This window comes from Lissotriton helveticus, chromosome 1_1 (genome assembly GCF_964261635.1).
Source record: "Lissotriton helveticus chromosome 1_1, aLisHel1.1, whole genome shotgun sequence".
Lineage (NCBI taxonomy): Eukaryota > Metazoa > Chordata > Amphibia > Caudata > Salamandridae > Lissotriton > Lissotriton helveticus.
In genome coordinates, this window is record NC_136057.1 from 1,155,937,659 (window position 1) to 1,155,961,325 (window position 23,667).

At 47.1% G+C, this 23,667-nt stretch overlaps 1 protein-coding gene across 1 annotated transcript in view; it reads right to left on the reverse strand.

Annotated features, from left to right (window-relative positions):
• RELN (reelin) overlaps positions 1-23,667 on the reverse strand; it is a 1,711,021-nt gene that overhangs the window by 536,912 nt on the left and 1,150,442 nt on the right. The window contains exon 22 of the mRNA XM_078679027.1: positions 5,685-5,797. Within this exon, the coding sequence (XP_078535153.1) occupies positions 5,685-5,797 (113 nt within the window). The remainder of the gene's footprint in view (positions 1-5,684; positions 5,798-23,667) is intronic.

Genomic DNA, 23,667 nt, shown 5'->3' on the forward strand with positions numbered 1-23,667 from the left:
GTTTTTCGTTTTCTATGACTGCTTCATTGGTTACTTCCGGTATTTTGTATTTATTGGTCGGTTTCTGGGATACTCCTTATTTAAGGCTTGTCTCTGCTGTGCTTCTCTGACCATTTTCATTATGGCTAAGCGGACCTCCAAGCGCTTACGTGTTTTGTCCTCCTCTTCTGATGATGAGATGCCTATCCCGGCTCGTCGGACCAGGTCCCAGGGTCCGGTGGATTCTTCTGACCTCCTGTCTGCTTCTGAGGTGCAGTCCATGATTGAGGCTGCTGTGTCTCGTGCCCTGGAGGCGAGGGGTGCTACACCGAGGCGCAGGTCTTCTCGTGCTGCGGGGGGTCCGGTGGACTCTCCCTCTGAGGCCTCCTCTTCTTCTTCGGACTCTGCCATGCCTTCTACATCTTCGGGGAAGTTTGTGCGTAGGGAAGAGGTGCCTGCTATTCTCCAACACATCAGGGAGAACTTGGGATTTTCTCCTTTTGCTGCTCCCATGGAGTCTGAGGACATTTTTCCCCAATATGTTAAGCCACCTGCGCTCGCTATGCCCTTTCATGGCCGCATCAAAGACTTGATTTCGGGGGAATGGCGAGACCTTGAGCGCGCCTCTGTTCCTCGCTTTTTGCAGAAGCTTTATTCCCTGGAGGATGGGGAGGTCTCTCTTCCTCACTCTGTGAAGGTGGATGCCATGTTGGCCACTCTTATTGGTCGCACTTCTCTCAATCCTGAGGATTGTTCACCTTCGGATGCTACTGATAAGAAGGTGGATGGTGCACTGAAGAAAGCCTTTTCCGCTGGGAATTTGTCTTTGCGTGCTGGCGTCTACTCGGCATATGCGGCACAGTCCTTGGTGTCTGACTTTGGCAAACTGGCCACGGCTATTCAGGAGGAGACGGACTGCTCTGGCTTGCTTGTTCACATGGAGCAACAGGCTAAGCTCTTGGCTGACGTCTCTTCGGATGTGCTTCGGTCTGCGGCCATGACCTCTGGCTCCTTGGTTTTGGCTCGTCGGAACTTGTGGATGCGTGACTGGAAGGCTGATTCTTCGGAGAAGTCCTCGCTCCTTAAGATCCCCTTTGATGGCAAGATGCTATTTGGTGACCAGCTGGATAGTATGATCACTAAGGCCTTCAAGGACCGTAAACATGCTCTGCCTTACAAGGGCAAGGCGTCTGCCTCTGGTTCTCGCCGTTTTTGGAATCCGGCTCCTTCCTCCTCTGCTTCCTTTCAGTCTTCCCGCCAGTCCTCCAAGAACTTTTCTTCTCGTCAGCGCCGCTTCAGACCCGGGAAATCTTCGGCCTTGCCTGGTCCCAAGCTTCCGGCGGATACCTTCAAGAGGAAGTCCTGACGTCGACTGTGTTTCAGCCGCCTGTCCTGTGGGCGGGAGGCTGATGTCTTTCCTGGACGCTTGGCGGCTGGATGTGAGGGATCTCTGGGCATTGACTATTGTCAGGAGAGGCTATCTTATAGACTTTGTCGCCGTTCCACCCGGCTGGGGCACCATCCTTACTCCTATCCCCAAGTCTCCGACCAAGAGGGAGGCTCTGCTGGATGGGGTTCGGGATCTTCTGTCAAAGAAGGCGATCGTTCCGGTCCCGCTGACACAGCGAGGTCTGGGATGTTATTCCATTTTGTTTCTGGTCCAGAAGGTGTCTGGGGGATTCCGGCCAGTTCTGGACCTGAAGAGGGTGAATGGTTGGGTTCGGACCGTCCACTTCAAAATGGTGACTTTGCAGTCCATCATCCCGTTGGTGGGGGTCCGGGACTTCATGACGTCTATCGATTTGCAGGACGCTTACCTTCACGTTCCTGTGGCTCGGACTCATCAACAGTTCCTTCGTTTTGCGATTGGCAGCTTCCACTTCCAGTTTGCGGTTTTGCCATTCGGGCTGAAGTCCGCCCCTCGGGTCTTCACCAAGCTCTTGGCCCCTTTGGTGGCCCTGGTCCACTGTCAGGGGATATTTCTGCATCCTTATCTGGACGACTGGTTGGTTCATGCTCCCTCTTTCCAGTTGTCTCTCGTTCACACAGACGTGGTGCTGGCCGTTTTGAGGGAACACGGCTTTCTTGTCATTCTGGGCAAGTCGTTCCTTGTTCCGTCCCAGGATCGTCTTTTCGTTGGGGCCAGGTTTCGGACCGATTTGGGGGTGGTCACTCTGCCCGAGGCTCGGGTGGTCAAGATTCAAGCTCACATCCTGTCTCTTCTGTCCGGTCCGGTGCAGGTGGCAGCGCGTTGGCTGCAGGTCCAGGGGGATATGGCGGCCACGGTTTTTCTGGTTCCTTGGGCCAGATTCCATTTGCACACTCTGATGGCTCATGTTCTGGAACATTGGTCTCCCCATTGCCTTCCCCTCTCTTCTCCAATCCCGGTTTCCCCTCGGATCAGGTCGTCTCTGGGTTGGTGGCTGGTTCGAGATCATTTGCTGAAGGGTGTCTCTCTCTCTCCTCCGGCTCCGGTTGTGGTGACCACCGATGCCAGCCTCTCGGGATGGGGGGCCTGGCTGGGGGTTCATCAGTCCAGGGACTTCTGGTCTCCCGCTCAGAGCGGGATGTCGTCGAACTGGAGGGAGTTGGAGGCGGTCCGTTTGGCTCTGTTGGCCTTCTCCCGGTTTCTGCGGGGTTCCGTGGTCCTGATCAGGACGGACAACATCACTGCCATGGCTTACGTCAACAGGCAGGGGGGGACGAGGTCCTCTTCTCTAGCCCTGGTGGCGAGGCGGTTGTTTGTTTGGGCGGAATCTCATCTGTTGGCGCTCTCGGCGATCCATATTCAGGGGGTGTCCAATTCCCGGGCGAATGCCCTCAGCAGGGCCATTCCGTCTTCTGTGAATTTCTGCCTTCATCGGGAGTTGTTTGTGGCTCTGACGATGCGTTGGGGTGTTCCGGTGGTGGACCTCTTTGCGGATGTGGGAAATGCCTTGGTGTCCCGGTTTGTCTCTCGCTGTCGGGAGGGGTCGGCCTGGGCGGTGGATGCTCTCTCCTGCCCTTGGCCCCACGGGCTTCTGTATGCGTTTCCTCCTTTCCCCCTTCTTCTCTGCTTCCTTCTCCGGGTCCGGTCCTCGGGGGCTTCTGTGATTCTGGTGGCTCCGGCGTGGCCTCGTGCCTCCTGGTTTCCTCTCCTGGTGGAGATGAGGTCGGAGATGGAGTGGTTGCTGCCTCTGTCCCCTCCCCCTTTGGTCTTCCCGGCGTTGCAACAGGATGTTCTGGGCCGGATGCGCTTGGCGGCTTGGAGGTTGAACGCTTAGGTCTTCTGCGTCAAGGGGTTCCGGCTGGTTTGACCTCTACTCTGCAGGCGGCTAGGCGCGCTTCGACCAACAAGTCCTATTTGCGTCACTGGCGTTCTTTCAGTCGGTGGTGTCTTGTCCGGGGCTTGGACCCTGCTACCTCTTCTTTGTTTGAGGTGATGCTGTTTCTTCAGGAGGGTGCTGCCTTGGGCTTGAAAGTGTCTTCCCTTCGTTTGCAATGGGCGGCGATTAAGGAGTTTCGGAGCTCTTGGGGCAATCTCTCTGATTCTGAGGGGTTGGTCAGTCGCCTTTTTAAGGGTTTGTGTAATGTTCTTCCTGCCCCTCTGCGGCATTTTTCGACCTGGGATCTTTCTCTGGTCTTGGATGCCTTGATGTCTTCTCCCTTTGAGCCTTTGGTTTCGGTAGATCTGCGCCTCTTGTCCTTCAAAACCTTCTTTCTGGTGGCCATTTCCTCTGCTTGCCGCCTGGGTGAACTGGGTGCTCTTTCTTTCAAGCACCCTTTTTGTCGGATTTTTGATGACAGAATCGTGTTGCGGCCGATTCTTTCCTTTCGTCCTAAGGTGGATTCTCAGTTCCACAGGGATCAGGAGTTGGTTCTTCCTTCCTTTTTTGATTCTCCGTGCTCGGAGTCTGAGGTCCGGCTTCACTCTTTGGATGTTCGGAGGGCTCTCCTGGTCTATTTGGAGCGGGTCGCTCCTTTCCGTCTCTCGGATTCCCTTTTTGTTAATTTTGGTCCTGTGAATCGGGGTTTGCGTCCTTCTACTCCTTCCTTGAGTCGTTGGGTTCGTTCACTGATTTCTTTGGCTTACAAAGAGGGGGGTCACCTTTCTCCTTTGGGGGTTCAGGGTTGTTCCACTCGCTCCATGGCTGCTTCCTGTGCGGAGGTCCAAGGGGCTTCCATTTCGGAGATCTGCCGGGCTGCCACCTGGGCGTCCCCGCTGACATTTGCCTCTCACTACAGGAATGGACAGGAGGTTGACTGTGCTGATGTCTTTGGACACAGGGTTCTTTCCACTATGGTTCCTGAATAGTGGTTTTTCCCTGGTCTTCTGTGTTTTTTAATAAACCTGTTTTTTGCATACCTTCTTTGGTTGTCCTGTTTGGCTTTGTACATCTCAATTTTGTAAGGAAGGGAAGCGAGGGAGGGACGATGAGGTAATGCTTCAATTACTTACCGGTAATTGCATTACTCTGAGTCCTACTACCTCGCTTCCCTTACTTACATCCCTCCCTCCCTCCCTGATGGCCCAGGCCAACCTTTTGGTATGGTTTCGATCTGTGTGGTATTACAGGAGGTATGAGGGGGCTGGGGGCTATATATAGTCCCCACGTGACAAATCACGTGGGTACGGGTGTCTGGTGAGGCAGGGATGCCTCAATTTTGTAAGTAAGGGAAGCGAGGGAGTAGGACTCAGAGTAATGCAATTACCGGTAAGTAATTGAAGCATTACTGCTTTCTTATTCAGCAGATTTTAGGATACAACACAATCTGTTATTGTACCTTACTTTACTAGTTGCATTTTATTTAAAATCACCTTCAAATACCATCATTTTTCTTTGATGCATTCATAAGATACATAATCCAGTTTTCAGAAAATAATTCATCAACAAAGTAAAACAAATGTGTGCTCAATATAAAAAAAAACATTAAAACATGTCAATATATTGCAAATCATGCACATTTTCACACGGTTACACCAGTCAAATTTTGTATACCAAAGTTATTTGCACTTTGCCTTTTTTTTATATATATGAAAGCAGACTCACTACGGGGAAATAATTATTTTTGTTCTCTCTATGGGTACATTTTTTGTTAATAAACCCTCACAAGAGTCCAACACAATTTGGTTCCCTCGTAGATTGAAAGAAAAAATGCCTATTTGTCAGCATATGCATCATTAATATCAAAAATACAGAATGTTCGTTAAGGAGTGTATCTACACATACAGAGAAGAATGAGACTGCGCCTTGTACAATTGGCATGACGATGGGAGGGAATGAATAGGGAGCCAAAGATGCAACTATGGGGATAGGTGTATAGCAGTGCTATTGGGCCACATTAAAGAATAGGGCAGCAGAGCCGCACTGGTAGGGTAACCGTGGTCTATACCAGTCATTAAGTGCCCTCTCTCCTATTGTTGGTCATTGTCAGTGGCTTTGCCTTGTAACTTAGGCAGAGGATATACATCAATGCCTATAATCCACGTCAGCGAGCAATAATGCAATGTTCCAGCACAACAAAGTCTTACAGTTAACCGTGTGCTAGACAGTTAGCAGAGAAGTCCACGGTGTTACGTGTTGTGGTTTGAGGCATGGAATTTAATGGGCTTTGTAAGTGATGAAAGCGCTCATGAATTGAACTTTGTTAAAATGGTAGCAAATCTGAGGTAATAGTAATTGGATCATGTGTGTTTGCTATGTCAGCATCCTAAGATGTCTTACCATGTTTTCTGCGGTAAAAGTACGGTGATTCTTCTCCAGTTTGTGAACTCACTGGAATGATAGATACTCGCCGCTGTAAACTCCTGGCAGCTGGGCATACTAGGAAGACATTCCTACAAAAAGAAAAAGTAAATAGAGTTAATTGGTTCATATGGATGTGTCTAAACACCATTTAATATGTTTCATTGCCGATTTAGGTAGGTATTTCAGTAGTAGTGGGTTGGCTAGCACCGCACCAGAGAGTGGCTGAGACTATTCAAGGCACATCCAGGTTTGTGTAACAGACCATCTCACAGACTCTCCCCACAGCAAACCCCTGCAGTGTCACTCACTGTACCCGCCTGTAGGGGATCTCTGCACCCCCCACCTCTTTTTAAATGCAGGGAGGTGTCAGCTGCACAGTGAAAAGCACACCAATGACTTCCACCTACTCTAATGCACTATTCCCAGTGCAGGTGTGGGTTTTTGCCTGTCCTGCAAACAATGCCTTTGTTGTGATAGAGGGTGATATCCTACTCGGCACCTGTTACACAGATTGAGTGTGCACTGCAGCTCAGAGTGGGACAGTCAACTGTGCCTATGATTTGCCCTCAGAAGCTCACAAATGTATCATGTTAACATATAAGTTTCTGCCTGACTCTTCCTACTATAATAAACTTGCTCTTGTGCAAGTTTAGTTGAGCTGACCTGCTACTTACTGCAAAGTAGTGGTGCTGGCTGCACAAGTCTACACAAGAGCTCCTCCTGCTTTAGTAAGAGTATCATGGAGAACTTAAATGCAAATCACATAAAAAGCATTAGAACATATCACACTGCGAACTGTGTTTCACATTTGATTGGATACAAATTAGTAGGCCGGTCTCCATCTTGAAAATCATGGGTATGTTCTCAATGTTCTTAGTTGACAGGAGACAAAGGAGCTAGGACTTAAGTGAACTGGGGGAAAGCATGCATCGTTTATTATAATATTTGCATTTTAATGGCAGATCTGGCAAAAAGTTCCAAATCTAGTTTAAAAAAGAGCTGTTCTTATTTAATAAAAAGCGAGCTTAGGAGATGCAGAATTTTGACCTAACTAATTGCTTATAAAACAAATATTAGTAATTTATTTTTCAATTGTGAGATCCCATTATATCTTCTCAAGAAATAGCTTGTGTGAATCTACTTTATTAGCGGTGGATTGAGCAATGAGGATCTCCCATATAGTTACCCAGTTCCTAATAAGCAAAGTGCAGGTTTCTTTGAGAATTTCTTGGTTTATGCCTCTTAGCTATGGTAGAAAATGCAAATAAAGGGGCATATGTACAAAATATTTTCAGGATGGAAATGATCCGATTTGCAGAATACGCCCATTTGCGATTGTAAAAAAAGCAATATCTTCCAGCAAGTACATCACCTTCAGCCACGCCACCGGACTCCACTGGACCGACCACAGCTGCGTCCACTTCAGCTTCAAAAGATCCACGACCCACCACCACCCGCAACAGGTACCTCACAGGAATTGGAGTAAGATCACCGCAGACCAGCTCACCACCTCCCTCAGCCAGAGCCCACCCGCCAACACAACGGACCCCAACGAAGCAGCCCACAACTTTACACAGTGGCTGACCGCCTGCGCCGACGACCTCGCGCCATTAAAGAACCCTCCCAGCAGACCCAGAAGCAAGAAGGCATCCTGGTTCACCGACGACCTCAAGGACTCCAAGAAGACCTGCCGCACCCTCGAGAAAGCCTGGCTCCTCGACCGGACCACCGACAACATGACCGCCCTCAAACACGCTACCCGCAAGCACCACTAGCTCATCCGCACCACCAAGAAGAAATCCCTGAAGGAACGACTGGACAACAACGCCCACGACAGCAAAGAGCTCTTCACTATCGTCAAGGAGTTCTCCAACCCCAGCACCGGCACCAACGACATCACTCCGTCACAAGACCTCTGCGACTCCCTCGCCTCGTTCTTCCACCGCAAGATCGCCGACATCCACAACAGCTTCGGCGCCCCACCCACGCACCCAACCGTCGAACCAACGCCCCCTACCGCCACCCTTCGCACCTGGACCACGGTGACCACCGAAGACACAGCCCGCACGATGAACACCATCCACTCCGGATCACCGACCGACCCCTGCCCACACCACGTCTTCAACAAGGCCGACTCCACCATCGCACCCCAACTCCGGAACATCATCAACGCCTCCTTCAACACCGCCACCTTCCCGGAGAGCTGGCAGCACGCCGAGATCAGCGCCCTCCTGAAGAAACCTACAGCGGACCCCACCGATCTCAAAAACTTCCGCCCCATCTCGCTCCTCCCTTTTCCTGCTAAAGTCATCGAGAAGATCGTCAACAGACAGCTGACCGCCTTCCTCGAGACGAACGGATCCCTCGACCCCTCGCAGTCCGGCTTCAGAGCCAACCACAGCACCGAGACCGCCCTCATCGCAGCCACCGACGACATCCGGACCCTGCTCGACAAGGGGGAAACAGTGGCCCTCATCCTCCTGGACCTCTCCGCTGCGTTCGACACGGTCTGCCACCGCACCCTAGTCCAGCGCCTCAGCAACATCGGTATCCAAGAGAAGGCACTGGAGTGGATCATCTCGTTCCTCGCCGGAAGAACACAAAGAGTCCGCCTCCCCCCGTTTCGCTCCGAGGCCACCGAAGTCATCTGCGGCGTCCCGCAAGGATCTTCACTCAGCCCCACCCTCTTCAACATCTACATGAAACCTCTCGCAGCCATCGCACGCCAGCACAACCTCAACATCATCTCTTACGCCGACGACACCCAGCTGATCCTCTCCCTCACCAGAGACCCCGACACCGCCAGAACCTGCCTACACGAAGGGATGAAAGACGTCGCCGAGTGGATGAAGGACAGCCGCCTGAAACTGAACTCGGACAAGACGGAAGTCCTCATCCTGGGATCTTCGCCCTCCGCCTGGGACGACTCCTGGTGGCCCCTAGCCCTGGGCACCGCACCCAAGCCAACCGACCACGCACGCAACCTGGGCTTCATCCTGGACCCCTCCCTCTCGATGACCAGACAAGTCAACGCCGTCTCCTCATCGTGCTTCAACACCCTGCGTATGCTTCGCAAGATCTTCCGCTGGATCCCGACCGAGACCAGGAAGACTGTCACCCAGGCACTCGTCACCAGCCGACTGGACTACGGAAACGCCCTCTACGCCGGAACCACAGCCAAGCTACAGAAAAGACTCCAGCGCATCCAGAACGCCTCCGCCCGACTCATCCTGGATGTCCCCCGACGGAGCCACATCTCCAGCCACCTGAGGAACCTGCACTGGCTCCCCGTCGACAAGAGGATCACGTTCCGGCTCCTCACCCACGCACACAAGTCTCTCCACGACCTGGGCCCCAAGTACCTCAACGACCGCCTGACCTTCTACACGTCCACCCGCCAGCTACGGTCCACCAGCCTCGCCCTCGCAGCCGTACCACGCATCCGAAGAGCCACCGCCGGAGGAAGATCCTTCTCTTACCTGGCTGCCAAGACTTGGAACTCCCTCCCCATCCACCTTTGGCTGACCCAGGACCATCTCGCCTTCAGGAAACAACTCAAGACCTGGCTGTTCGAGCAGTAGCATACCCCTCCCCCCAAGCGCCTTGAGACCCTCCCGGGTGAGTAGTGCGCTATACAAATGGCATGATTGATTGATTGATTGAATATTGATAGATACCAAATTGAAACAGTAATTTGTGTTAGCGATAAAGTATTTGGAAGGGGCGTGTTTAGAAATCCCTTCCAAATACCAAATTGCAGTAGTATGTATGAATGTTTTATGACCAAATTCCACTCATAAAACATTCATTTTTTACTGACATCTCGAAGGAGGTGGTAACCTTTTCACAAATAGAAAGGAGTCCCCAAGGGGCCACTGTCTACTCTTAAAAAAATGAAACTTCAAAGTGTAATCTTTTTTCCTTTAAGGACAACGGGCTGTAGTAAAAAAAAGTTTGCTTTATTAAAAAGTGATCTTAGACATCCCTGTGATGACTGCGATTCCTAATGGGTCGCAAATTGCAAGCTACCTTATTAAATTAATATTTATGAGGTAGGTTAATTTGTGACCCACTAGGAATTGCTATTTAAAAAAATTGTTTTCTTATATCAAGAATTGTGATTTGCTAATTGAGATTCAGTAAAGAAATCGCAATTCTAGATTTTTGTGCATCTGACCCAAAATTATAAAATAGAATCAAAACAACACGAAAGTCAAGAATCCAAAAGATTACAATTCCAAACCAATTTTCTAAAAAGAAGAAAAATGCAATACATAAAAACACTACAAAAACAATAAAAATTGTTAAAGGAGAAAAGAAGTTCTGCATTTTTGTAAAAAATGCAAAAAAAAACACAGCAAACAATGGGAAAGTAGTCTATGGAAGCCTGAGTGCCTCTACCTGTACCATATAAAGCTCTAAAGTGAGCAATCTTTGGCAGCTCCTTGGGAGCTCTTTTGCACTCGCCGTGCCTGGAATCAGACCTCCCTTCTGGTTCTTTCTTCTTTTTTTGTTACGTCATTTTACGTGTTATATGTGCACTATCACATTTTCTTTCTTTCTCTGACCTCACCACTGTTCTTCGTCAAAAAAGATTGCGCTCCATCCAGTGTGTTGGTCTGCACCTGGATGTATGATGCGACCCAATGATGAAGCATGACACTGCAAAGTGTGTGAGGGCAGTATTAAGACATGTGTTGTCTTTCCTTCTTTTGTTGTAGGTCCAAGCAGGGATCACACCTGCTGTTCCTATGTGGATCATTATACGATCTATAAGTTCCAGCCTGTCCCAAACTTTGTATAGATGGGAGTACAGTGTGTTTTTTAGGACTTCTCTGTTGAGTGAGTTGATATTGACAGTAAGGGAGCCAGAGAAGTCTTAGTCCCTTGTCTCTCCTGGTGTGTTTTTTACGGTTGATTTTGCACCCACACAAGTAACCATTCAAACCTGTCTACAAGCCTGCCATTGCAAGGCCTGTGTGTGAAGTTTATTGCCACTTTGACTTGCATTTAAAACTATTTGCCAAGCCTTAAACTCCCTCTTTATTACACATTAGTCACCCCTAAGGTAGGCCCTAGGTAGCCCAGAGTCACTGCCGAGGAAAGTGCCAGGACGTAGGAGACCGCATCCAGAACCTACAGAGACTTCGTCCAGAGCCTACAGAGACCACATCTAGAGCCTGCAGAATGCATCCAGACCCTGCAGAGACCTCACCCAGAGCCTACAGAGACCACATCCAGAGCCTACAAAGACAGCATCCAGAACTTGTGTGCCAGCAAGTGCAAGTTTTTTGGGCATCTCTTCACACCTTATTTTAATGTTGCCAGCCACCACAGCATATATGACGTCCCTAAAATACTGGTCAGTGCCCTTATCATGAATAGTTTGATTGATCGAAGTGGCTCTTAACAAAGAATAACTCCTACTAGTACATAAGACCATTGTGTGTGGGATGGAAATTCGGACCAGTCTGTGGACATCAGTCATAATTTGGGGCGATATTACCATTGATTACAACATTTGGACGACTTAAATGCGCAAATCATACCGCAAGTTGTTTTGTTTTCCATTTCATTTTGAATATCACCAGTTACAAATTGTTGTGTTGTTGCTGATCTTGTAATACTGATGGGCACTCATAATAAGGCCACTAGAGTCATTTTTCTTGCTGCTATGTTTACCTCCGTCGTCATGCTTCTCTCCTTATGGCTTAAAGAGAAACCTATCTTCCTTCTGTTATGCAAGACAGAAAAGTCCTTGCATACCACCCACGGATGAATATGAAGAGAAGGCAAATTATCATGTCACTCGGCAAAGAGAGTCCTATTTTGGCTTATCGAAGGAAAAGGAGGTTCAAAAGGTGGAGGGGTTGAGGGGTGTGAGAAATTGGGTTACTGGTTGATTGGGGTGGGAGCCCTGGTCAAGCAGCAACCACAATCCTTGTCAGGGTAGCAAACGCCAAACTCCAAATTAACCTGTGCCCAACCCCCGGTAGTTTGGCACCAAGCAGTCAGGTTTAATTTAGAGGCAATTGTAAAGTATTTGTGCAATACTTGAAACAGTAAAAGAGTAAAAACACCCCACAAATAGAAACCCACACTACGTTAGTCAGAAAAATAGAGCTGAATTTGATAAATAAAGGAAGTCCAAAAAGGCAAAAATCCAATCAGTAGAACCGGATTATAATCTACCAGTTTTACGGCTTTAAAATGTACTATTTCATTCTCATCTCAGTGCGAAATCCAAATAAATATGCAACATTACCGGTTCCTTGTGGTAACAAATGCAAGTGTAAGAATTGTATAAAAGCCATAGGCCATTCCACCCCACTCCAAGCCATCAGCCTGACAGACAGGACAAGGGCTACTGGAGCCAAGGCATCACTCTGTGGCACCAACAACGTGATGAAAAATCATGCTCTTGGATGGCGATGACAGATGTCTTCCGCCGCACGTGAGATATTTCACGCTGATACATATTCAGGGAAACAATTATAAACGTCCCAGTTTTTGCATTCAAAGAAAGAGGATTACAAATACGAGAATAAACTAAAATAGACTTGCAGCAGCCAGTTGTCTCTTGCATGCACTGCTGCCCCTCGCGCTCATGTTAATTCTAACCTACTCAGGCGGGTGCAGTGTGTCGGGCTCATTATTTAACAATGGGTGTTCTGGAGAGGTACTTACGAGAAGATGGAGCACCTCAGCATACATTTGTTTTTTCCTTCAGTTGAAAAGCCGAAAATGAGCTCACTGAATAGTGGTAAACTCAACAACCAAGCATTGCAAAGGCAATAGCTCTGGCTTTAATGTGCTGAAACCTGAACTCACACAGGCACACAACTAACACGCAACTCACAAAGGCACACCTCTCACCCTACAATGACATAGGTACACCTCTCAACCTGCACTCACACAGGCACACCACTAACACTGAACTCACACAGGCACACCTCTCATCCTGCACTGACACAGGAACACCTCTCAACCTGCACTCACACAGGCACACCACTAACATTGAGCTCACACAGGCACACCTCTCATCCTGCACTGACATAAAAACACATCTCAACCTGCACTCACACAGGCACACCACTAACATTGAGCTCACACAGGCACACCTCTCATCCTGCACTGACATAAAAACACATCTCAACCTGCACTCACACAGGCACACCACTAACACTGAGCTCACACAGGCACACCTCTCACCCTACAGTGACATAGGTACACCTCTCAACCTGCCCTCACACAGGCACACCACTAACACTGAACTCACACAGGCACACCTCTCATCCTGCACTGACACAGGAACACCTCTCAACCTGCACTCACACAGGCACACCACTAACATTGAGCTCACACAGGCACACCTCTCATCCTGCACTGACATAAAAACACATCTCAACCTGCACTCACACAGGCACACCACTAACACTGAGCTCACACAGGCACACCTCTCACCCTACAGTGACATAGGAACACCTCTCAACCTGCACTCACACAGGCAAACCTCTCATTCTGCACTGACACAGGAATACCACACACCCTGCACTCATGCAAGTACACAATTCATTGTACACCCATAGAGGCACGACTCTCACCTTATACTCACTCAGGTGCAAGTCTCACCTTGCACTCTCACAGACATGCTGCACCCCAGCACTCACACCACTCACTCTGCACTACTATAGGTACACCACTCACACAAGCACACCTATAACCTTGCACTCACACAGGCACACCACTCACAAAGGCACACAACTAACACAGCACTCACACAGGCACACCTCTCATCCTGTACTGAAACAGCAATACCACACACCCTGTAACTCATGCAAGTGCACAATTCATTGGACACCCATAGAGGCACAACTCTCACCGTATACTCACCCAGGTGCAAGTCTCATTTGCACTCTCACAGACATGCTGCACCCTCGGCAATCACACCAGGACACCACTCACTCTGCACTAACACAGGCACACCATCACACAGGCACACAACTAACATGACACTCCCACAGGCACACCTCTCATCCTGTACTGACACAGGACCACCACTCACCCTGCACTCGCACAGGCACACCACTAACCCTGCACTCACACAAGAACACCACTCACCGTGCACTCACACAGGCACACCTCTCACCCTGCACTCACACAGGAACACCACTCACCCTGCACGCATGCAAGTACACAATTCAGTGTAAACCCACAGAGGCACAACTCTCACCTTATACTCACTCAGGTGCAAATCTCACCTTGCACTCTCACAGATATGCTGCACCCCAGCACTCACACCACTCACTCTGCACTACCACAGGTGCACCACTCACACAGGGCACACCTATAACCTTGCACTCACACAGGTACACCACTCACAAAGGCACACAACTAACACAGCACTCACACAGGCACACCTCTCATCCTGTACTGAAACAGCAATACCACACACCCTGTAACTCATGCAAGTGCACAATTCATTGGACACCCATAGAGGCACAACTCTCACCGTATACTCACCCAGGTGCAAGTCTCATTTGCACTCTCACAGACATGCTGCACCCTCGGCAATCACACCAGGACACCACTCACTCTGCACTAACACAGGCACACCATCACACAGGCACACAACTAACATGACACTCCCACAGGCACACCTCTCATCCTGTACTGACACAGGACCACCACTCACCCTGCACTCGCACAGGCACACCACTAACCCTGCACTCACACAAGAACACCACTCACCGTGCACTCACACAGGCACACCTCTCACCCTGCACTCACACAGGAACACCACTCACCCTGCACGCATGCAAGTACACAATTCAGTGTAAACCCACAGAGGCACAACTCTCACCGTATACTCACCGAGGTGCAAGTCTCATTTGCACTCTCACAGACATGCGGCACCCTCGGCACTCACACTAGGACACCACTCACTCTGCACTAACACAGGCACACCATCACACAGGCACACAACTAACATGACACTCACACAGGCACACCTCTCATCCTGCACAGACACAGGACCACCACTCACCCTGCACTCACACAGGCACACCTCTCACCCTGCACTCACACAGGAACACCACTCACCCTGCACGCATGCAAGTACACAATTCAGTGTAAACCCACAGAGGCACAACTCTCACCTTATACTCACTCAGGTGCAAATCTCACCTTGCACTCTCACAGATATGCTGCACCCCAGCACTCACACCACTCACTCTGCACTACCACAGGTGCACCACTCACACAGGGCACACCTATAACCTTGCACTCACACAGGTACACCACTCACAAAGGCACACAACTAACACAGCACTCACACAGGCACACCTCTCATCCTGTACTGAAACAGCAATACCACACACCCTGTTACTCATGCAAGTGCACAATTCATTGGACACCCATAGAGGCACAACTCTCACCGTATACTCACCCAGGTGCAAGTCTCATTTGCACTCTCACAGACATGCTGCACCCTCGGCACTCACACCAGGACTCCACTCACTCTGCACTAACACAGGCACACCATCACACAGGCACACAACTAACATGACACTCACACAGGCACATCTCTCATCCTGTACTGACACAGGTCCACCACTCACCCTGCACTCGCCCAGGCACACCACTAACCCTGCACTCACACAGGCACACCTCTCACCCTGCACTCACACAGGAACACCACTCACCCTGCACGCATGCAAGTACACAATTCAGTGTACACCCACAGAGGCGCAACTCTCACCTTATACTCACCCAGGTGAAAGGTCTCACATCGCACTTTCACAGACATACTACACCCCCGCCACTCACACAGGTACACCGTTCACAGTACACATTCACACACGTTGTTATGCATTCATATAGGTCCACTGCTCACACCGCACTTGCACAGTGGCCCAGATCTCGCTGCATCTTTACAAGCCTATGTTTGGGGGTACTGCAGGCCTTCCTAAGCGCTTCTTAAACAACCTGAGATTCCACTGTGGCCTAGATTACCACACATACCTTGTAGCCTCGGACTGGTGATGCTGCTGGTTCTCCCGTGCACAGTGCCCTCACCAAGGGACGCAATGTCTGACACCAAGGGTAGCCTTCTTGAGGCACAGAACTGAGAGTGCGGGTTTCAATTGTACAGGATGTGCATAACCAGAAGTCAGTGTGGAAGCAGGAGGACAGGATCTCAATGTAACACTTGATCCAGAGTAGAATGCCAGCGAGCGCTGCTAGTTCCCTTCGACGCTATGCCATACTACTCTACCATTGGCTCTATGCAGTGCATCTTCTCAGGCAGGGTCTATGGGAGTTGGGTGAGTAATTCTGCTGTTGGCTCTCGTCAGCGTGGCACCTGTCTATCGCAATCACCTGTGACCAGCACAATCTCTTGGCCAAGATCCAGGAGGTGGTGCACCAAAAAGACCGGACTGGGAACAAAAAATAGTCCAAACCTTCCCGCATTCAATTCCTGTCTCTTTATTTCATTTCTCTTTCTGTCCAATATGTGTTAGACCTCTCATCCTTAGGGTGGTCTTCCTCTAAACTTGTTTCCTGCTTACCTCCTCTTTTCGCTGTATCTTGTTGTTGGCCTAAGGACTCTGAGCACTTTACCACTGCTGAACAGCGTTAAAGTGCACGTGTTTCTACCCTAAATATGGTATATTTGGTGTGTTCCCAATTGAGCTTACTTGTAAGTCACTTGTAAAGTGCTATACTGCATAAACAGGGCATGTAACTAAATGCTACTTGTGGGCCTGAAGCACTGATTGTGCCACCGACACAAGTAACCTTTCAAACCTGTCTCAGGCCTGCCATTGCAGGGCATGTGTGTGCACTTTACTGCCACTTCAACTTACATTTAAAACTATTTGCCAAGCCTTAAACTCTTCCTTTATCACACATAAGTCACCCCTAAGGTAGGCCCTAGGTAGCCCTAAGGGCAGAGGGCTGTGTAAATGGAAGGTAGGACATGTACTTTAAGTTTTACATGTCCTGGGAGTGATAAACAACCACATTTGTTTTTCACTACTGTGAGGCCTACTCCTCTCATAGGCTAGCATTGGGAATTCCTTAATACATGTTTAAGCTGTAATTCCTGGTTAGAACAGAGTATCTGCATCATATTTCATATATTTGAAATGGAAATGATAAATACTCTTTACTGGTAAAGTTTGACTTACCATTACTATTTTAGAAATGCAACTTTTAGAAAGTTGATATTTCTTCACTCTTACTGCTCTGTGTGCCTTGCAGTTTGTCTCCAATACACATCTGGGGAGGGTGACAGCTATGCTTTGTCCATTCCCTCTAGGCAGCCACAAACACAGGGAGGGTGGGTGTGACAGAGAACTCATCTGCAATCTGATAGCTCTTCCTTGGCAGATTGAGAGGAGGGGAGCTGACACTTACACTTGAATGGACAGTGCCCAGTTTCCCACACAAAGGGCTGATTAACCCCAACTGATAGTCTGTAGCCAGGGCTGGGAAGAAAGGGGGGGGCAGTGCACTTCAATGCCCAGCTTTGAAGTCATCCCCACTTCAAAGGCACAACTTGGTGTAAGTACTGGGGCTCTGACTTTCATTTCCATCACAAGCATTGATATAATTCATCGCTTTCACATAAGCGTTGGTCTTATTTTAATGATTTTTTGCACTGCCTATGGGAAGAATAAGAAGACCAAGGCTCCTCTACCTTGTCCCCAGTGTACAGATTCATCAAAAACTCCACAGTTTTCTCAAAGTTTGCTGCAATGGAGTCTCCTTTAACTCCTCAGCCAAAAAATGGCACGTCTATAACTATGGCTACCGCAGTTACTATACCAGCGAATTCTGGAAAGGCTTCCACAAAATGTATGAAAAACGACCTACCCTCTCCAGCACAATCTCCACCTCCTGTTTCACTGGACCTCTTACTTGAAGAAATTCGTGCCCTATGACCCTTCATGGAGGAAACAAACACTAAACAAAAATTTCTTACTGAGAGGTGGTCTCAAATGGATGAACGTCTAGAAGCAGTGGAGCAGAGTGTTTCCTAATATGGTATAACAGACAGCAAAGTGAGCGCTCTTCAATCTCAAATCTCTTCTCTGCAGAAGTAAGTTAAAGACTTGGAAAACAGAAATAGAAGAAATAACGTGCGCATATATGGTCTAACGGAGAACACGGAGGACCCAGACCCTCTCACCTTCTTCAAAACTGGGTCGTCAATCAGTTAATGCTTCTGGCCCAAAACACCCAAGAGGTGTCATCTTCTCAAAGTTCTCTCTACATCCAAAACAACAACCTGTATATCTTGGTTAGGTCATGATTTATTGTTCTCTCAAGATTACGCCAAGAGTACAGCGGACAGACATAGAGAATTTCTAAATATGAGCCCGGATCTTCGCACTCTTGGTGCTCGCTAGGGCCTTTTTCATCCTTGTCTTTTTAAGATTAGCTACAGAAATAAGATGACGACCTACGAGGAATCCAGTTAGATTGAAAAATGTCATCGACTCTTGCAAAATAGAAACTATGGACACTTCTGGTGCTTCAACTTCTCACTATGGTTAAAAAACTTTAAGAGCATTTTGATATTTAGAATTTGTACTTGTTTTCAAATATTGTTATGTACTTATTTTCTTATGTAATTCCTTTTTTGACAGGAATATTCTATCGTTGATACGTTGATGTTAAGTTTTCTTTTGCTTCTCCTTTCAGGTATCTTATCCATACTACTATTATGAAGAGAGAGCTGAAACCTTTGAGGCGGGTAAACTCAAGAAGTACAGCACCAATCACAACACCCAATACAGCATTGGAAAGGGGAGTTGCAGCAGAAGGACATAGGCTATACAGGTGGCCACCATATACACTAGAAACGTCAAAGAACCTTAGGGGTATTGTGGGCGTGGGAGTTGGCCTGGGCGTGTCGGGTGCGTGTTCGTGCCAAACTACACACATTTTACTTTGTGGCCGTAACCGTTGTCAGAGGGGCGTGGGCGTGTCAAACTACACACTCAGAGGGCCGTGGGCGTGTCGGGGCGTGGTCGTAGCCGTGTCAAAGTACAAACATTATACTTTGTGAGAGGGGCTTACCACAACAGCGTTCTCAGAGGGGCGTGCCACAAATTTTATAACAAAAAATGGCCGCGTCATTCAGTAGCGCGCCTTTCCATTCACAAGTTATAATCACTTCTCACACGTCCGTATAGAAGACACAAGGTGCGCCGCATTCACGCACATTGCCATTCAGGCGGCGTTAATAACATATGTTGCAAAGCAACATTTGTGGGCATAAGCGTTACCGATATCAACCGGGGATAAACGCAGGCGTCTCAGAATGCACACGCCCACACGTCTCCGAATGCACATGCTCACACACAACAACGCTGAACAGCACGCACACCTCACGATGTGCACGAACGCTAATCTCACTGTGATGAGATTAGCGTTCGTGCACGTCGTGAGGTGTGCGTGCCCTTCAGCATTGTTGTGTGTGGGCGTGTGCATTCTAAGACGCCTGCTGCATTGGAAAGCGGTGGGGTAGCATTCGGTAAAGTTTGCCGTCCTTCAGGTAAATCTTTTTTATACCCGGACAACGTCGGGACGGACAGCTAGTTGTATATATTTGTCATTGTATCGCATCTTGTCAAATACAGTTGTCTGTGTACGCCTCTTGTAGCATCTGGATGCACCATCCATCCATGTGGTTTCGCCCCCCTTGTCTCTTTTTTGGAATTGTATAGGTATGTGTTACTTCCTCTGTGTCTTTCTCCTTCTTCTATTCCATTTCTCATTTTGAGCTTTCTCTACATTCCCTTCTCCTCTTTTCTCCTTAAAACACCCTTCTCTGTTTTTTTTCATTCTCCTAGCTCCTTCTTCTTTCATGGTGTTCTTTGTTTCGCTTTTGTTATTACAAGTGATTTTGTGGTTTATATTGTATCAATTCTATTGTGTCTGGTTTAAATAAGTTTTTCTTTATAATGAATAATATATCTCACTAAAAATAATTTCTTGAAATGTACGAGGCTTAAATTTTCTAATCAACAGACAGCGTGTTTTAAGACACTTAGCTAAACCCAAGAGCTGACAAAGCATTGATCCAAGAGTAACATCTTACAGAGAGCGAATCCTTAAAATTGAAGAGGGATTGGGTAGGTGGAGTATTCTTCTCTCCGGGAGACGGTAAAAGAAATGGTGTTATCACGCTATGTCACATATCTCTTTGTGTTAAACGTATGTCTCAGGAGGCTGACAATGTGGGTCGTTGGCTGTTTACTAAACAGCTGATTGGGAAGGTTCCACTCTCCTTATTCACTATTTATGCACCAACTACTGGTGATTCCCTTTTTTGGTTTCATCTTACAAAAAAACTATTACAATGTCCCCAAGACAATCTCATTTTAGCAGGAGATTGCAATTAAAGGATAGATCCCTTTATTGATCGCAATTCCCTGACTTCCTTCATACCAAATAAAGCCCAATAAATTATTTTTACAATCCACTCAGCAAAGAAAATGAATGGACGCCTGGGAACTATGTAATCCCACTCTAAGAGAATACATCAGACAGAATTATGGATGGACCACATTTTTGTATCTCACAACATTTCTCAATCCCTACAATCTGCGGATATTGGCTCCATATTAATATCTGGACATGCTCCCATCTATATCTACTCAACAAGCACAAGGGAAAACCCTACTCACAGAGAACAAAGGTACGTATTATATATCAAGAAACAACGGTTCTTGTGGCAACATTGGTTGGTTACATGGGTAATTAAAATGCACAATGGCAATGTGTTTGGGTTGAGCGGATTTCAGACAAAGAGGTAGCCGAGTACATTGTCCTTGTATTTTTTCATAAACTTTTTTTTATATAGCAAATATTTGAAAAAAACAATATTTCATGTACAAAAGGATTGGTGCATAGTGTCCACAGTGCAAAATTGGAACCTAAAAAAATATAAATGTGATGACATTTGTGACAGTTACAATGTGGTTTCCATTATTCTTGAAAAACGATCATTAATATTTTACAACAGTTTCTTCCAACACTAGCAATAATTAGTGCTGGTATAATGATTCGTTTTCATTCAAAGTCGACGGCGTTTCGACCCTTCAAACAATATAGGGTCTCTTCCAGACCTAATGGTATAGGGACATCTGGAACAAAACAGTATGTGCGCCCTGCCACGTGAATAAAGTGTGAACACCGGTCAAGTGAAAAAAGGAAAAGATGCTCACACTGGACCCAGCCGGGTGCTCAGTGTGAGGAAAGCGGGAAGACGAGGGAGGAACTGGCGCTGACGGATGAGGCAGAACAGAGGTGTTACCCAATGGCGCTACAAGTAGGAGTTCGCCAAAGAAAATCTTCACAGTGTAAGCGAAGGGGCATAGATGTTGCTTTTGTGGGCGGGAAATGGTCATTGCACCCAGACAGCTGCTACAGGAGAGACGCGTAGCGGCTGCACGCGTCATCCAAAGATTCATTCCTAAGGACAACCTCGGCCAGGACACATCCAGTGCCCGCCCACAAAAGCAACGTCTATGCCCCTTCGCATACACTGTGAAGATTTTCTTTGGGGAACTCCTACTTGTAGCGCCATTAGGTAACACCTCTATTCTGCCTCATCTGTCAGCGCCAGCTCCTCCCTCGTCTTCCCGCTTTCCTCACACTGAGCACCCGGCTGGGTCCAGTGTGAGTATCTTTTCCTTTTTTCACTTGACTGGTATTCACACTTTATCCACGTGGCTGCACGTACATACTGTTTTATTCCAGATGTCCCTATACCATTAGGTCCTGAAGAGACCCTATATTGTTTGAAGGGTCGAAACACCGTCGACTTTGAACAAAAACTAATCATTATACCAGCACTAATTATTGTTTACAGTGTTGGAAGAAACTGTTGTAAAATATTAATGATTTTTTTTCAAGAATAATGAAAACCACGTTGTAACTGTCACAAATGTCATCACATTTATTTTTTTAGGTTCCAATTTTGCACTGGGGACACTGCACCAATCCTTTTGTACACGACATATTGTTTTTTTCAAATAATTGCTATACAAAAAAAAAATGTATGAAAAAATACAAGTACAATGTACTCGGCTACCTCTTCGTCTGAAATCCGCTCAACCCAAACACATTTCCATTGTGCATTTTAATTACACATGTAACCAACCAATGTTGCCACAAGAACCGTTGTTTCCCGTCTATATCTAAGTAGATATACTTACCAAGCCGAATGTCTCTGTTTCGTTAAAAAGAATACTTTCTTTTTAAAGAAACAGAAAAACTGCCCTTTCATACAATTTGGGATTCTTTTAAAGCAGCTGCCCATGATTTTATTATTAACTATGTTTCTAAGAAACAACACACTAACTGTAAACCCGCCACAAATCTATTTGCAAAAATTAAGAGATTTGACCATTCCTACTATGCTACCAAATCAAAAGAATTTTTGTCGGTACTCATAGCAACCAAACTTAAGTTTAATAAGGAGTCTACCGATAATGCTTCATTATATCTGTTGAAGTTCAGTGCAAAGTTTTATGGTGGGCAGAATAAATCTGGCAAATTACTAGCAAACTATCTCAAGGTCAAAAAACACAAACTCAACATTGAATCGATCATAGATGATCAACAATCATCTAGATATAAGAATTCCAAAAATCTACAAGAATTCCATTGATTTTATGAATCTTTATACACACCGGAGTCCTTTTCCACAAACAATGAGATTAAAGAATACCTTTCTTCCATTGAAAAATCTTTTGATATGCAACTAAACTTTAGCCCATTGGAACTTGGTATCTCATTGAATGAATTATTATTATTATTATTATTATTATTATGCGTTCTTATATAGCACTCGATTACCCGTAGGCATCTCGGCGCTTGCCTTGGGAACCCGTCCTGGCTTTTTCCCTGTGAGATACCCGTACTGGGCATCCCCAAGGTGAAAGCCAGGCATCCTGCCGCGGGGGGCCATAGTGGAGATTAAGCAAGCTGATGCCCAGAGCTGCAGAGTGTGAACCTGTGATTCGAGTAGGCACCGAAACGAGAATTATCGAGTCCGTGGATATTTGGGCTCAAGACCCTGCCGCGTCGGGAATTGAACCCTGGTCCCAGGGTCTGCCTCCTCTAACCAGTGAGCCACACTTCTGCACTGCATACACTCAAAAAAGATAAGGCCCCAGGACCAGATGGTTTTACTGTAGAGTTTTTAGACACTTTTCTCATTTGCTTCAACACAAGTTAAATAATATTATAGCCTCTTTTTCACATGCAGGTGTTTCTTCTGGATCCTTTTTGGAAGCCCTAATATGCCTCATACCCAAAGATGATAAAGACTCTCCTTTTTGAGGAAATTACAGACCCATTTCTTTAGTAAACATTGACTATAAAAGTTTCTCCAAGGCCTTGGGCTTGAGGCTGGAATCCTTTCTTCCTAACCTACTTGGTAAAGAGCAATATTGTTTTGTTATGTGATGCTTTATTACAAACAACACTCGTTTATGTTTTGATATACTATCCAAAACATCTCATAAGTCTGACTCTATGGCCGCAATCGCACTAGACGTGGAAAAGGCGGTCAATAGAGTATATTGGCCTTTTTTTTTCTTTTTAACACTTAAATGGTATGGTTTCTGTCCAAAAATCATAAATTTTATTTCTCTTCTATACTCAAATACCAGAGCGGCAATTTTTGCCAATGGCCTTACTTCCTCATACTTTAATTTGGGAAGAGGTGTTTGACAGGGTAGCCCCCTATCTCATTTTCTTTTCAATCTAGCCTTAGAACCCTTTTTTATCTAGAATCCGCCAAAACTCAAACATTCAAGGCTTTACATCCGACAATGTACACATTAAACTGGCGGCATATGCAGATGATATCTTACTATTTCTCTCGAAACTACACTCATCCCTTCCTACATTTCTAAAAGAAGTAACAGCTTAT